Source organism: Crocodylus porosus, unplaced genomic scaffold (assembly GCF_001723895.1).
Source record: "Crocodylus porosus isolate Cpor-Errol unplaced genomic scaffold, CroPor_comp1, whole genome shotgun sequence".
NCBI lineage: Eukaryota > Metazoa > Chordata > Crocodylia > Crocodylidae > Crocodylus > Crocodylus porosus.
In genome coordinates this window covers 1972510-1988980 of record NW_017728925.1, presented here as the reverse complement: position 1 = coordinate 1988980, position 16471 = coordinate 1972510, and the positions used below count along the sequence as shown (strand labels likewise).

Below are 16471 nucleotides of genomic sequence, written 5' to 3'. Positions count from 1 at the left end.
TCCCTCCCAGTTACTGACTGGTCCCGGGGGTGGGGCAAGTGTCTCCTCTGACTCAGGCACCAGTCACCCATGTGCTTTGACCTAGTCCTTAAGTATTTTGTTTAATATTCTTGTAGCTGCTGTAAGCCAAACCACATTTTTAAAAAACCTTTACATTACTCTTTTTCATAACCTTCTCCCACAGCTGACTGGAATAGTGATTGGAGCTGCAGTCGCATTGTTCCTTATAGGGATTGTCGTGTTTGTTGTTTACAGAAAAGTGAAGCAATCTAGTAAGTACCCAACTCACTACCCATGCTTTAAAGCATAGCTGTCTCCATGGTTTCCTTTCTGTAATATTTCCATAATGTAGTGTGGGAGATCCTAATATAGGTAGTGTGGAGGTAACAATTTATGCAGGAAAGTAGCCTTTGAAAAACATGGGGGTTGTGGTACTGACTGTCAAAGTGTGAGGTGCTCAAGCTAAAAATTAGGACTATTGTTAACGTGTATGATTAACTCAAGAACAGATTAATGTGTTAATTTTTTTTTAACCAGTAATCCGTGGTTCTGGAACTTGTGCCTGGGCTGCCCTGCCCTGCTGCCATTACTGCTGCTTCACAGGGCAGCAGTGGCAGTGCAGTACAGTTGTGCAACAGCCTGGGTGCAGGCGCCAGGCAGCTGCAGCAGGAAGGGGAGAGAAGGGGGAGTTGCACCCATGAACAGCCTCCTACCCAGGGCCTTGAGCAGCCAGGCTGGCAGCACCAGGGGCTTGGGGAAGGTGGTGCTGAACTGTGGTGGGGCTGCCTGGCACTCTTGGACCCCACGCCTCAGGCTCAGGGTGGGTTGGGCCTGCCTGGGAGCTCTAGCATGAGCTGTTTCCAGGCCCACAAGTCCCTGCACATCCCTAGTCCTGGGGAGTGGCAGCAATGGTGGCCCCATGCCCTGTGCTTCCACAGAGGTAGCCACTGCCAGCGGGCAGGGGCGGGATTCCTGTGGAGCCATGTGCAGGCCCCGACCTGCCACATGCCTGGCCCCAACCCAGTGCTCCCTGAGGCTCCAAACCCCAGTGCCAAGCTAGGCAGAATTGTCACTCTGCTCTCTGTGTTTCCTCGACTTCTACCAGGACTCAGCAGGTCCAGCAGCTCTGTGCAGGTCCTGGCAGGAGCCTGGGTTGCGTAGGGAGGAGAGCGCTGTCTCTGTCCAGCACTGTGATGGCAGTGCTGGGTGCGGCTTGGGCTCTAGTGGCACTGGGCTGGGGATGGGTGTGCAGTGTGGCATGGACCGGGGGCTGCAGGAGGTAGCTCTGTGGGCATCTTGCCCCTGCCCGCCTGCAGCAGCTGCCTCTGTTGGGGCACAGGGTACGGGGCCATCATTGCTGCTGCTCCCTGGGGGCCTGGGCCAGGGGGCCTGGAGGCAGCTTATGCCGGAGCTCCCAGACAATCCCGACCTGCCCTGAGCCTGAGCCTGAGCTGTGGGGCCTGAGGGTGCCAGGCAGCCCCACAGTGGTGGCTCCATTTGGGTCCCAGCAGGATGCAGGTTCTGGATGGCTGTAGCAGGAAGGGGGTGTGGGGGAAGGGCACTCCCACCCCCATCCAGGGCCCCGAGCAGCTGGGCTGGCATTACCAGGGGTTCGGGGAGGGCAGCCCTGGGCTGCAGTGGGGCTGTCTGGCATCCTTGGGCTTGGGGTGGGTCAGGACCACCTGGGACCCACTGAGGAAGTAAGTGGAGAAGTTTGTGCCTGGGCCGAAGTAGCTGCCCCCCGCCTGGGCTGCCTGCGACTGCTGCTGCTATAGCGAGGGTGGGGTGAGCCCACTGCCGCTAGGGCTATGCTCAGGCAGGAGTGCACCCTGGGCCTGAGGTGGCTCTGTGCCGACCCTGGTCAGACTGGGCATCCTGCCAGGGACTGCGAGGGTCCCCCCTTCCCCTGCTTCAGATCCCCTTGTGGGCAACCCCCCTCCCTGGGCTCCAAACCCCACACACACACCCATAGCCCCCCACACCTTCACAAATTTCCCCCAACACACACCCCACACCCACCCCCCAACCATACAAAGTAGCTTCATAATTTTGCATAATTTTGAATTTTGCTGCTGATAATTTTGTGGGTTTTGCTGTGTGATTTAAAATCACAGTCAATTGTGACTATTTTTTCTAACCGCGCAACTAATCATGATTGAACTTTTTAATCATTTGACAGCCTTACTAAAAAATAGATGGGTTTTGTTTCTTTAGCACACTGTAATCTCCTCAGTGTCAATATTGGTATATAAATAACTCAGAATAATAGGGAAATCTCTCTGAGATTGAATGGGAAAGAAGTGCACTGTTAAGGACAGATAACAGATCCACTAACCAGTCAAAACATGGATTATGTATTTTCCGGCTCTTGCTTTTCCTGGTTCATATTGAAGTCCAAACTGTCCAGTTTAGAATCATAGAAAACTAGGGTTGGAAGGGACCTCAAGAGGTCATCTCGTCCAACCCCCTGCTCAAAGTAGTGCCATCCCCAGCTATGTCATCCCAGCTAAAGCTTTGTCTAACTGTGTTTTATCTCCATCCTTAGAAGTTTTTACTACAGCCTTTTTGGGTAGCTTCACCATCCTCCTAGTGAGAGAGTTTTTCCTACTGTCTAACCTAAACTTCTCTTGCTGTAACTTGAGATTGTTTCTCCTTGTTCTGTCATCTGCCACTGCTGAGAGCAGCCTAGATCCATCGTCCTTGCCACCACCCTCCAGATAGTTGAAAGTTCTTATTAAATCCCCTGTTTTCTCTTCTCCAGACTAAATGAGCCCAGTTCCCTCAGCCTCTCCTCAGAAGTCATGTGCCCCAGTCCTCTAACCATTTTCACCACCCTCAGCTGGACTATCTCCAATTTGTCCACATGCTTTCCTTAGTGGGGGCCCAAAGCTGTACTCCAGATGTGGTCTCACCAGTGCCTAACACAGGGGGATAATCACTTCCCTTAGTCTGCTGGTAGTGTTCCTATTAATGCAGCCCAGTATGCCCTTAACTTTCTGTGCAACAAAGGCACGTTTTGGGCTTATATTCAGTTTATTTTCTGCTGTAACCCCCAGGTCCTTTTCTACAGAGCCACTGCTTAACCAGTCAGTTCCCAGCCTGTACCAGTGCATGGGATTGTTTTTTCTTAAGTGCGGGACTTTGCACTTGTCCTTACCGAACTTCATGAGATTTCTTTTGGTTCAGTTCTCCGATTTGTCTAGGTCTCTGAATCCTGGCCCTGTCCTCCAGCATATTTACTACTACACCCAGCTTGGTGTCATCTGCAATTGTTGGTCTTCTGTCATGTTTCAGATTGTAGGTTAAAATTAGCTTTTGATACTCCCTAATATAAAATCCAAAAGGCATTAACTTGATATGGGTATGGTTCCTTTCTAAGACAGAAGGATCCTAAGTACTGCAGATGGAGCTATAATAAAAAAACACTTACCTGAACAAAGCACTTGATGCATGCTGTAGAGGTAGAGAATATTCCTCAGTTGACCCCAAAGGGTAGAACAGAGCTTGGAAAAGCCTTTTGCTTCAGTTCTTCATGGCTCTGATTATCTGTGGAAATGTCATTTACTTTCATGGTTTCTTCTTGCAGCATTTGTCTGCCGGCTACCTTGTTAGCCATTCTACATTTTGACAGATCTAGCATTCCTTTTCCAGACTGAAAAATGTTCTTGAACTTTGTGGTACAATTTTCTTTCCTCCTTTTACTGTGTATATTTTAATGCATTGAATAAATCATAGCTTGACTTTTATTATTACACAAGTTATGGTTGCTTCTAGCAAAGTGATAAGTCCAAAAAACATGCAAATGACTGCTCTTCTGCCCTCCCTGTATCAAATAGTACTACTGATAGCTCCTAGTCTCTCTCAATCCTTTTTTGATTTTTCCTAAAGAGCTGCCTGAGCACACTTAAGCATTCCAGAAATCACTGCAAATGTTTTTTTGAGGTGTTAAAAACAAAGAGTAAACATTTTAATCACGTTGGTCATATAGGTAAACGTGAACTGGCCAAAAAAAGCTATTAACCATCTTATGCAATGTAAATTTAGCACTTAGTTAATGATTTTTAGTTTTGTGCCTTGCAGCTGTTTGAAAATAAGGCTGAGTTGGGAGTGACCTGGGTTTGTTCCAGAAGACATGAGAAATTAAAATGTCCTAGCTGTGAACTTTAGCTCTTTTCCCATCCTGCATCTCCTTCTGGGCTGGGCTGTATTATAGATGTGCAGCTGTCATTCCTTATGCTTCAGTGACAAAGTGTAGGCAGCAGTACTTGTGTCATAGCTGATTTGGGGCAGGTTTCCTTAAGAGCTAACCATACTGTACCTTTTTTGCACTGAAGCAGGGTTTGCTGTAGGTCAGTGGTCTCCAACCATTTTGTGGGCCCATGCGGCCCCACACCTGTGCTCTGGGAAGAAGCTGCTCTGGGCTGTCTGCTGCACCTGGAGCACAGGTTGGGGGCAGGGACATGGGCCCCCGAGGTCTCCGCTGGGCTGCACTCAGCAGCAGAAGCACCCTCCACACACCCCTGGACCACAGAGACTTCCAGACCTGGCCAGGCCGGGGCCCAGTGCCGTGTTTGTCTGCCTGCCAGGCAGGCATGGCTCAGTTCAACTGTGGCATAGAAGTGAAATTGGGCCTTGGCCAAGCCCAGCTGAGTCTGGGACTCTTCACGGTCTAGGAGCATGTTGGGGGGCGGGGGGGAGAGTGTCTCGCTGCTGGGTGCATCCTGAGCACAGGTTGGGGGGGAATGGCCCCCAGGACCTCCACTGGGCTGTGCCCAGCAATGGGAGTCCCCAGTTCTCCCCCCGCCCCTGGACTGTGGGGAGTCGCAGACCTGGTTGGGCTGGGGCCTGACGCTATGTTTGTCTGGCTGCTGTGGCACAGAAATGGGATTGGTCCCTGGCCCGGGCAGGTCTGGGAAGATCTGGTTGTCCAGGGGCGTGTAGGGGGGTGGACTTTTGCCATTGGGTACAACCTGGTGGAGGCTTCAGAGACCTGTGCCCCACCCCCATTTGTGCTTGGGGTGAGGCAGCTGCTGCTGTGGTCTGCCTGCTGCACCCGGATTACAGGTAGGGGAGGAGAATGGACCCCTGGGGCCTCTGCCAGGCTGTGCCCAGTGGCGTGAGCCACCCCCATGTGTCCCTGGACAACCAGACCTGGCTGAGCTGAGGCCCGCCCCCATGTGAGTCCCCACTGCTGAGCTGAGCTGCATCTGCATGTGGCCAGCTTGCAGTGGGGTTTGAGATGCAGCAGCAGCTGCCTCTGCTGCTTCCACCCCTGCAGAGATTGGGGGGAGCCCCCTAGGCTCCAGTCCTTCCACCACACAGCTGGGCTGGAGCCCCACTCGTATTTCCCTGCTCCAGGCTGGGTTGCACAGTCAGTCACTCACCGCGGGGGCCTTGATCTGCCCCCCCTCCACCTTCCCTCCCACACAGATTGATCTACTGGGGCTGGGGTGGGGAGTGTGCATGCATGCACTCCCAGCTCTCCCCCAGCCTAGGATCAACCAAAAGAGGCTCCAGGATCAACCTTTTGATCAGGATTGACTGGTTGGTGACCACTGCTGTACTTAGTGAGGGTCTCTGAGGCTAAGTACAGACATTCAAAAAGCCTGTGACTGAATTGATTAAATTTTTGCAGATTAGTCTAAACTGTGTAGATTGAACTGATTTGCAAGTGGATAGACATTCATTCACTTTTGATTCCAGGAATGGAGGCACATGCCTGCAGTGGCTCAGGCCAGAAGCCAAGGGGCACTAGAGCAGCCGTCCTTTCTTTCCACAGTGGCTGAAGGAAGCTGAGCTTGTGGGGACAATTGCCAGGCCCTGGCAGGCCTGAGTATGATTGCAGAGGGGTTTAAACAACCTTCCCGCCCCCACAGTAGCCTTGGTGCATGGGGTGGGGGAAAGCAGCTGTTGCCAGGCTTTTCAGAGTGAAGGAGAGGGAGTGTGGCTGTTGGCTGATGCCAAAAAGTCAAGCAGTGAGAGCAGGGGCATGGCCAGACCCCTCCCCACCCCCACCGACCCTGCGGCAGAGGAGGAGGGGGAGAGCCCTTCTCACCTCAGTGTCTCCCTGACAGCCTGGCTCAGCCTGGGTGCAGGGACCAGGGAGCACAGTTTTTCCACCCTTGCCCTTGAGCAACCGGTTTTCACCTCTTGCCCCACGGTGGGGCCCAGTGCTGTGCCCCTCTAGCCTTTGAACCACACTGAGCACCCCCTCCCGTCCGGCCCTGTGGCAGGGGAGGAGGCAGAGGGGAAAAGCCCTCCATGACAACCTGGCCTGGCCTGGGCATGGGGAGGTGGGAGCATTCTGGGCTCACAACTCCCATGGCTCCAGCCAAGCCCCACCTCTGGCTGGGAAGGGCCCTGCCCCTGTGGCCCAGCCAGGCCCCACTATCCACTCACCTCATGTGGGGCTGGGGTTGAGCTGAGCTGGCCCATAGGTGCTGCTGAGGGCAAGGTGGAGAGGCCCAGCCCTTCCCAGCCAGCTGTGGCTCAGGCTGGGACAAGGAAAGCTGTGCGCTTGGATTGCTCCTGGCTTTCCAGGCCCAGGTTGGGCCAGGCTGGGCTGTCACAAAGCCACTGAGGCTGCACACACATCCTGTGGTGGGGGAGGAGAAAGAAGGGGAGAGCCCTGCCTACTGGAGCGGCTCCTTGACAGCCCAGCCCGGCCACGGAGAGCTGAGACAAACTGGGCTCACAGCTCCCGTGACCCCAGCCTGAGCCACAGCCAGTTGGCAAGGGCCTTGCCCCCGTGGCCTGGCCCTGCCAGCCTGTCTTGCCTGGGTCTGGGGCTGTGGGGCTGCACTGGGGGAGCAGGTCTAGGAGGGGTGGCTATGGGGGGGCTAAGTGGCAGTGGTGCTAGGAGGAGTTTGGAGGACTGTGGCCACCTCAGAATTCACCTTACTCCCATAGCCACCCCTCCCAGCCCTACTGCCACCACCCATCCCATGGAGGCTGATACTGCATTCAACCTGGTTTATCTTAAGCCAGTTTCAGCTGTTTTGAAACTAGTTTATGTGCACTGAACTTCTGTTCTGTTACAGGTTTAAACCAGTTTCTCATCAATTATACCAGATTATGTGTAAGTTCTGTCCTTAGCCTGGAAGAGCTGGACTGATTCCTGCTTCCAGTTAGCTGCTCTAAGCAAGAAGTTGGAATGTGGGTTTTAGAGCCTGTCCCATAGACCACAGGACTGCTAGTTAAGAATCACTGAAATTCTGTATCTGCGAGTGTAAAAGTTCCATGGAAGGTCTGTTTGATGCATATAGCTTAGCAGCATTGCTAGACATCTTCATATGTTTAGAGACCTACCTTTTTATGGAAATAGATTTCTGAGAACACCCTTATTTTTCTTTCTTCCTTACTATGTTTTAAAGTGATGATCCCTTTTGTTAAATAAGCACTAAATTGTGTTCCCTCCAGTCACTGCTGCTCCTTGGGCTGGCTGGAAAGAGTCACAACTTTTTTTTCTCACCATCACTGACTGGATTATATTTGGTTTATAGTTTCGTATAGTTTTTTAATCTAGTGCAGCACATAGACGCTTTCTTTGGCACCCACCATGTCTATAGTTAGAGTTCCTTGAAATGTATCCTAGGACTAACTGTAACGTAAACTGCAAGCAGGATAGGGTTGAAACCAGGGACAGCTTGAACACCAATAATTTATCATCCCCAAGGGTGTCCGTATAGAGTAGGGAATGGATTAAAAAATGTACTGATGGGAAGTTGTTGGTCTAGGCTCCCACAGGAACAACTGAGTCTTACCTGAACGTTGGTAAATGTACGTGGGATTCTACACAGTAAGCAAGGATGCTGCCTGTGTGCATATCCTTTTCTCTTAGTTACCAGCTATCTGCCAAGATACGATGCTCTTTCTGTCTTTTTAGGGCAACATCAACCCCATGTACCTCAGTACCGATTTCGCAAGAGAGACAAAGTAATGTTCTATGGACGGAAAATCATGAGAAAGGTAAGCCGGTCTGGTGTAGGGAGTATCCAAAAAGAAAATTAAAAGACTTGGGAGATAAATGTGAACTTCAAGATGCTCATATGGCCGCTAGCTCCATCCTGTTAAATCCCATGTCAGTTGTCAGAAGAAGACTTTAAGTGCATGGGATTTTCCATCGGTAGGGCGGTGGCTTATACCTGATATTTTTAGATCAAATTTATCTTTCCTTTTGGAAAGAATTCACTTGTGCAGGCCTATGTGCAGTTAGGAAAGGTTGATCCCATGAAGGACCAGACTTTATTACCTTGATCTTAGTATGAGTTGGTACAAAACTTAAATAATAATTTAAAAAAAAAAATCCTTGCAGTTTGATTACTTCCTCTGATAAATCTGTGTGCAGGTTTTTTTTAAACTACCATACCCATTGTTAAAAGTAATGTCAGAAGGAGACGGTTTCAGGTGAACATCTCAGCTTCTTTGAAAAATGCTCTATCTCTGTCCTATTCCTACAGGTGTGCATATGCGGTTTTTCCAAAAGTTGTTTAACTGTTTTGATGATGCATGATATTAATATCTAATCCATCCCCAGTTTCTTGTGCATCTAATATGAAACCTTGCTCTGGTAAATCGGGATCCACACCTGACATTTTATTTTTTAAGTAGAAAACTGATAAATAATTATTATTTAAGGTTCTGCCTCCTAATTGGAGTACATACATTAAATTGAATCTATTGAATAGTGGCATATTTGAAAATAAACTGATTAAAATTGCTTCAGTCTTTAAATAAAAGGATTGGAGAAGACCTTTCTATGTTGTTTTTTTTATTGCTATACATTTCATAAATACCTTGAAGTCCCTTCCTATTGGAGAGTTCTGCTATCTTGTCACATAGAATGATCTTTGGTTTTGTAGATCTAGTCTGAAAATGTCTCTGGGAGAAAATATGTCGCTCTTGGAGTGCTTTATCTCAGTGTTAAGCATATCAGCTTTGTGAAATTAACAAGTTTAAAAAAAACCTCTATCTAACTTAAGCTCACTTTAGACTTTGATATTTTAACTGAAAACTTTCATCTTGTGAGTCATCACCTATTCTGAAGTTTCTGCAAATCAAATTAGGCTTACCATGCAATCCCATAATTCTGTTGATGTATGTTGCTCAATGTTAGACCCATTGGCAGAGTGATGGAAAATAAAAAGCATGTAAAAATGGGTTTGTTACACAATACACCTTATACCATGTTTGTGTACACAGAGAACAGGTCCATTGTGTAAGACTGGGCCATTTCACCTGGACACTTATAGTAAAGCATTTTGTGGCCTAATCACTCTACACAGAGATAAAATTTGATATGAATTAATGGATTGTGATACAGTCTAATTGACATTATGAAATATTTCAGTGTTGCCTTTACTGTGGCTGTTTTGTACACTCATACATCCTGGCATTTGTATCATGACATAATGATTGATATATAGAGGAAATCATTAAAGAAAGGTTAATTTAAAGAAAAAAATCAGACATATCTCATTTTGGCAGTTAATCATGACCAAGGTATTTCAGTGTTAGAAGCCAGCAGCATACAAGAGAATGGGTGGGGAGTTAGCATCATATCTGGCTTCCTGTGATCCGCAAGCATGAATGATCAGGTACATTTTATAGTTGGTTCCACTGAGGGCAGCTTTCAGCACAAGTGTGAAGCGAAGCTTTAACATACACTTCTAGAGGGTGTGAGATCCCTAAACACCTCTGCCACTGGAACAGAAAAGCTTAGAAATGGTAGAGTTGGAGGTTGGGAGGTCACTAAGTCATCCTCCTGATGTGATGCAGGATTAAGAGCACCTGGACCATTCCTGACAAATGTTTATCTAGTTCCTGTTAAAACCCTCCAATGTTATGCATATGCAATGTGATGGAGTTCACATTATTGTAGAAGTCTTGATTCTTGCATTTCTGATGCACTTTAATTTGGACAGTACTAACACTGAATTAAAACAGGTGTTTTTTGTTTGTTTTTTCCTGAGATCTTTTTCTTGCATGGAAAAAACAAACAAACTGTACATACCATGTTTATGGCTGTTGGTGAGCATTAGGCCTGCACAAATAGGGAAGTATTCAATTCTGATTCAGATTCAGCTGATTCGGAGGACAGTGATTTGTCATTAGTGCATTCAAGGCACATGCTAATAAGAACTAGTTTGGAAATGAGTGCTAAGAGGGGTGCCAGGAGTAGGCCTCAAGAACAAATTCCAAGTTGTGTCTTTTGGCTGCATTTGAACCTTTTGTGGAAATTGCTTCTTTTAGCTTTGCTTTCTCACTGCAGGACTTTGTGCCCTCAAGCATCAGGAAGAAGTTAGGCTGAGAAAAGCTAGAAGCAAAGAAATAGTTTGTCTTTTGTAACCTGCCTCTTGTTTCATTGGGGAAATTGTTTTGGAGTTTCCCTTATAACACCATCTTGGCAGTTTTGACCTATTGTCTGTCTGGCTCAGGCAGGACTGGAAAGTAACTTTTTGGCCTTATTGGAAAAAGGCCAAGATAGAAAGAAACAAATGTATCCAGAGTGGTCACAGAATATCTATGCATAGTTTCATGGTATGCAGTTCACCTTCTCTTGCAGACTGAGTGCAGAGACAGACATGCTTGTAGTTTTTAACATATGTTTGGCTATTTAATTTTCTAACTCTGGACTGCTGGCCTTTTTCAACTAAGAAGGAAGAATTTCCTTTGTATGGGTCCATGTGCATAGCTAAACGTGTTGGCACATGACTAGAACTGATGTTATTGCAAGAGTGAGCAGGAAAGCTGGTCATTGAGACACTGTACATGTGAGAGACCAGATGCTGATTTTATTAATTTGTTGCTCTTTGGAGAATGTCTTTATAATCCTTCAGAGGGGGCAAAATTGGATTCAAAGAATGTTCTATCAATATTTCCCTAGCCTCAGTAAGTTTGGGGATATTTGCCTTATCCATGCCATATGCAAATCCATGTGAGCTGTTTGGATTTTTACCCTGAAGGTCTCAGCCTGAGATGTGAGTTAGGATCACATGAAGGGTGTGTGGCTCTTATAAAGGGAACACCATGGGGAGAGACCTGGGTGTCAGAGACCCTTACTATATTCAGGGCTTCTGGCAGAGTCTGTGCTGTCTGATGCCTCCTATCAGTGGGAAGTAGATAGATACATTCCACAGTCGGAGGTGTGGCTTCTAGTACCAGGTACAAGGACCCAGACATTAGCTTCTTTCTCATACACTGCTGTTTTGGTTTTATACAGATCTGGGGAGGGAGAAGCTTGTATGCCCTTTCCTGCCAGGAGAGGAGGCTGGGGTGACCTGGGCTGGACTGCATGTTGCCTTGCAACTGCCATTGCCTTTTCCACAGTGCACAACAGGGTGACTATGGAGTGGTGAATGGTACAACCCAGATAAGGAAGACTTGATAGGCCTTCATCCTGCCCTCTTTTTATAAGGGTGGGTGATTCCTGTTTCATACATGTACATGTGGCTTTTGTCTTTGGGATCAGACTCAGATAAATCTGGCCCGAGGCATTTTAGTGATGCTGTAGGATATTTTATGAAAAGTATAGATTTAGAAGTTAACTTGCAGTCCTGATTCTGACTACATACTAGCAAGGAATACATATGGCAAGCTGATGCATGGTATTCTGTTTCCAGTCCTATTTCTAGCTCAGAACACCATGGGCAAAAAGAAAAGGGCCCAGACTGAAATATCTAAATAACTTGTTGAAAGGGGTTGTTGTCGAAGCATTCCCATTTTCTAATCCTCTCACACACTCCTTAAGTGTTTTCTTTAATTAAACATCATAATCCATTTCTTAGGAGCATTGCCAGCAACAGAATAATCAAGCCCCCTGCATTTGGATCTGTTTGATGACTTAGTTTATGCATATTTGTCAGCCAGTCTTAGCCAATGCTATTCCATTCTGCAGCAGAAATCTTTTCTATGTTTTTTGTATCCAAAAGATGATGGAGGACATTTTTTATAACTGTCTTTGCTTAAAAGTTGATTCTGTTTTCTGTCTTGGAGGCATATTGATTAGAAAATCCCATTGTAACATGTTTGTGTTAAGGTCATCTGTGGTTACTTGAAAACTCCTCTTTGAGTAATAAGGACCATGGTGCCAGTCCCATCCTGAAGATACTTGGATTGCCAGATTAGAGGGAAATTAACATCCAAAGACTTGGGGTCTTTCTTTTTTTTTTTTTTTTTTTGTCCTTGGAAGTTCCATGCTGTTTAGTATGAGGAAAAACATATTTTCTCAAAGTACATTATTTAGGAGTGTACATGTAGATTTCCTGTTGACGATGACAGTGAGTCTGATTCAGCTACAGACTGAAATACACATTTTAATGACTCCGTGGACCATGCTACTTTTCCTAGCCCTGAACTCCTCCTGTGCACACCAAATAGCTTGTGTGCATTCTAATCCTGCCGTGAGATTGAACAGGCTTCATTCCAGGGTTGCTGGAGTTGAGCAAGACTTTGCTCCCCTCAGCTGTTGAAGGAGACTTTGGCACCAAAACTGAGAGTAGGTAGAGTGCCCTTCCTGTATGCCCACTGACTGTTGGTGTCCAGGTGGCAAGAAGAACAAGGGAAGTACCTGATGGGAATGTAAAGAGGTGGATGGAGAGAAGAACACTGAAAGAAGGGCTGGGGTGGAAGGGGTAGGCCAAAATAGGGGAAGGCTAGAGGGGACTGGGATAGGAATTGGATGTGATGGGAGCAGAAGGCTAAAGTGTTTGTACAAGAGACTACACTGGTGTCTAGAATATGGTGTAGAATCGAAGGGTGCCTGTACACAAGCACAGAGGCTGCTCCGCCACATTGTAATTACAACGCATTGGAGTAGACTTGATTAATTGAGTCTGCTGGAGTGTGGTAATTACTGTGCTCCAGCAGCCTTCCTTATCTTGCGTATCAGTATTCCTGCAGTTAAATGGTGGTGGAGGTACTTGAACTAAAGCTCATCAAATGAGCTTTAGTTCAAGCATCCCTGGTGCAGTTTTTAAGTGTGGGGACTGATGCATGTGATGCTGTGGGACTTTTAATTCAAGTGGGTCCTGGAGCCAGTTTAATTAAAGTGCTGTTCCCACCCACCCTGGAGCATGCATAAATGTGCCCTAAGATTTTTCAAGTCTCAACGTTCCTCTGTTGTCTGGCTTAGCTGTGAAGCCCCTTGGCAAGCTGTCACATGTGCCTTTAACAGCTGATCTATGTAGAGGAACTGTTAGAGGAACTACTGTTACTATCTTCTGTCTTTATTATTTGCCTAGCTTTAACACCTACAAACCATAGTCATGGACGGAAGAAACCTCCAGGATAAAAATTGGGATGCTGATAGCTGGATTGCACTTCTTGAGGAAAATGCAATAAAATGAAAATAAAACATCAGCGAACCATTTTCTTGACAATGTAATATTTGCCTGCCTTCACCAGGTGGCACTTTAGGTACAACCATTAAAAAGAATAGTTGGATGTGCATTTATATATTTCATTAAAATTTATGTCCAGTGACTTTTAAGTGCATCAGACCTCATCGTGCCATTGTCAGTGATTTGCAGATTAGTATTTACACTTTAGAAGATTACTTGTTTCTTTCTGAGGCTGGCAGCCTTTGATCAGGAAGAGTCTAGCTATGGGTTTTCTGCATCATCCATCACCATTGTATTAGTTCCTCATTAAAATAAAGGTATAATTAACTCTTTTTTGGAAAAAGTACAAAACAAGCAGTTGCTTCCTGCTCTGGGGCTCATTCATGTCCCAGTCCTGCAAAAACTTATGCTTTGTCTTAAGTTTACTTAGATGCCGCTGGACACTGTACTTCTGTATTATCCTTTGCAGGATCAAGACCATGTGATTGTCTGTAATTCTTAAACAGATCCGCTGTGTTTCATTATTTTCTTCTAGGTTACCACTCTCCCGAACACGCTAGTTGGGAACACAGTGCCTCGCCAGCGGATGCGAAAAAGGGCAAAAGTTCTGTTTTTGGCAAAAAGGTACAGTTCTTTGATAACTGGGATCTTGTGAACTGCCACAGCTATTTAGTTCACTTTACACTGAAATTGGAGGAATTATAGTTTTGTTTTTTCTTGGCTCTAGGAATGAAGGTGAAAGTCCCTTATTTGCTTTCTGAACGTGAATTTCAGGACATCTTGATCTGTTTCTGTTCATGTAGTCTTTAGGTTACTAAACTTGTTACAGATCAGTTGAGGTTGGGAGGTTCCCAATACCATTGCTTGCTTCTCATGAAAACAGTAGAGTAAAAAATGTGTAAATTACGTTTCTTCTGCCTCCCACTCCTACTGCCCACCCCCAGCTTCTCCTAACAAGTGACAGAACTTGAGCTATAAACAGAAACTGGTCAGATCTATATTAGTTCTTAATTTCTGTGAAATATGTTCCATAATTTCTGGGATGCATAGTGGTAGGTAGGCAGCTCAAGAAGGAGACGGGGATAGAGGAGGTGATGAATAGGGGTGTGCAAAACGGGTCCTATTCAATTTCGATTTGGCCTGAATTAGGGACAGTGATTTGATTTGCTGATTCAGATCATTGTCCCCAATTTGAGTTGGCCGAATCCAAATCTAAAGATTTGATGCTGATGCAGAGAATCAGCAATTCGGACATAGACACAGCTTTAAATGTTTTTTCTACATGCATTGAGGTACCAGGTGCAGCTCGTGATTGCTACAATGCGAGGGCAGATGGAGCATCTCACAGGAGCGTGGGGGTGTCCCCTGCATGCTCAGTGGTGAACCCAGAAGTGGACCGGAAGTACTTCTGGTTAAATTCCAGGTCCGCCAGGGAGTGCACGGGGTGGCTCCCCTGCACCCACATGACTTGGTGATCAGCTGTAGGGGGACCCTGGGTGCCTCCCCAGACCCAGGAGGCACCAGTTGCTGAGCCGGGGGGTGGCCCCCCAGTGCACTTCCCGGTGACCCTGGAAGTGCTTCTGGTCCACTTTGGGGTCTGCTGTCAAGTGCGCTGGGGACCGCCCTGTGCTCCTGTAGGACACCCCATGGGCCCCAGCATTGCAGCATTCACGAGCTGCCTGCTACCTAGAGGTATGTAGAGAAAACATTTAAAGCTGTGTTTATGTCCGAATCACCAAATCTTTCCGAATCTCTCCGAATCATTTCGGAGGGTTCCCAATCAATTGGGCGAGATTAAAGGGTCCTCTGATTTGATTTGGAGATTTGGCCACCAAATGGGCCGAATCAAATCAGGGACCGAAGCTTTGCACAGTCATAGTGATGACCTTGAAGTAACTACTGGAATTGTTGTCTGCTCAAGTACTAGTGTCTGGCTCATTCTGACTGGGTCCCCTCATGAAACCCATGCAGACTTCCTTTTTGATCCTTGATTGCCTCCAAGCAGATTGTAGATCTGCTCCAGGAGATACTTACAATATTGGAGGAGGAGGTAGAATTCATATGTTCTTAAACTAGTGTTAGCCTGAAAAGTAAACAGCTATATTGGAAACCTGGAGACTTGATTTTATAATGAATCTTGTCTTCCAAAAGTGCAGCATGAGTAGAGACTGACTGAGCCCTCCAACTCCTTTTCATTCAGGTTTCTTCTTTTGTAGGATTCTGCGTTTTAAAAAGGAGTCTCCAACTTTGCAGCCAAAGGAGCCGCCTCCTTCCCTGTTGGAAGCAGATCTAACTGAATTTGATGTGAAGAATTCTCATTTGCCTTCTGAAGTTCTGTATATGCTTAAAAATGTCAGGTAAGCTTGAAAGGAAAGAGCACTTGAGGATTTTGATATGTGCTGTGGGTGTGAATCAGTAATTCCAGTGACATCACCAACATTTTGTTAATGTCAGGTCAGCATCAGATGCTTGAACACGTTCTGAATTTACATAGGTGGCTTAACATTTATCTTGTGGGGAGAAAAAAATGCTCATTTGTAACTGTGTGCAATTTTTTTTTAAATACTTGGGTAAGAAAGTGGTGGGAGTACTGATAATGAGCTCTTTGGGTGTCTATACACATTCAGGGAGATCTGCTCTGACATGCTGTAATTACAGTGCATCAAGGGTCAGGGAGGATCTAGTCAGGGAACTAACTTCTGGAGGGACTGAATGTATTTAAATCAGCTGGTCCGGACAATCTCCACCCCAGAGTACTGAGAGAATTAGCTGAGGTCATTGCGGCATGGCTTTATGAGCACTTGTGGTGCTCTGGTGTGGTGCCAGAGGACTGGAAGAGGGCCAATGTGGTTCCCATCTTCAAAAAAGGGAGGAAGGAGGACCTGGGGAAGTATAGGCCAGTTAGTCTTACCTTGATCCTGGGTAAGCTTTTTGAGAGAATCATTCTGGCACATGTCCACAAGGGGCCAGCAGGGGAGATTATGCTTAGGGGCAACCAACATGGGTTCATTAGAGGCAGGTCCTATCAGACCAACCTGGTGGCCTTCTACGACCAGGTCACCAAATCCTTAGATGCAGGGGTAGCAGTGGACATAGTCTTCCTTGACTTTCAGAAGGCCTTCGCCTCTGTC

The 16471-nt window shown here is 46.6% G+C and overlaps 1 protein-coding gene across 3 annotated transcripts in view; it reads left to right on the top strand.

The window, feature by feature from the left end:
• Positions 1–16471, top strand: part of PNPLA7 (patatin like phospholipase domain containing 7) — a 257027-nt gene that overhangs the window by 14126 nt on the left and 226430 nt on the right. For all 3 annotated transcript variants that reach the window (XM_019540522.1, XM_019540520.1, XM_019540521.1), the window contains exons 4-7: positions 185–272; positions 7886–7968; positions 13876–13964; positions 15557–15697. In XM_019540522.1, coding sequence (XP_019396067.1) covers positions 185–272; positions 7886–7968; positions 13876–13964; positions 15557–15697 — 401 coding nt within the window. The remainder of the gene's footprint in view (positions 1–184; positions 273–7885; positions 7969–13875; positions 13965–15556; positions 15698–16471) is intronic.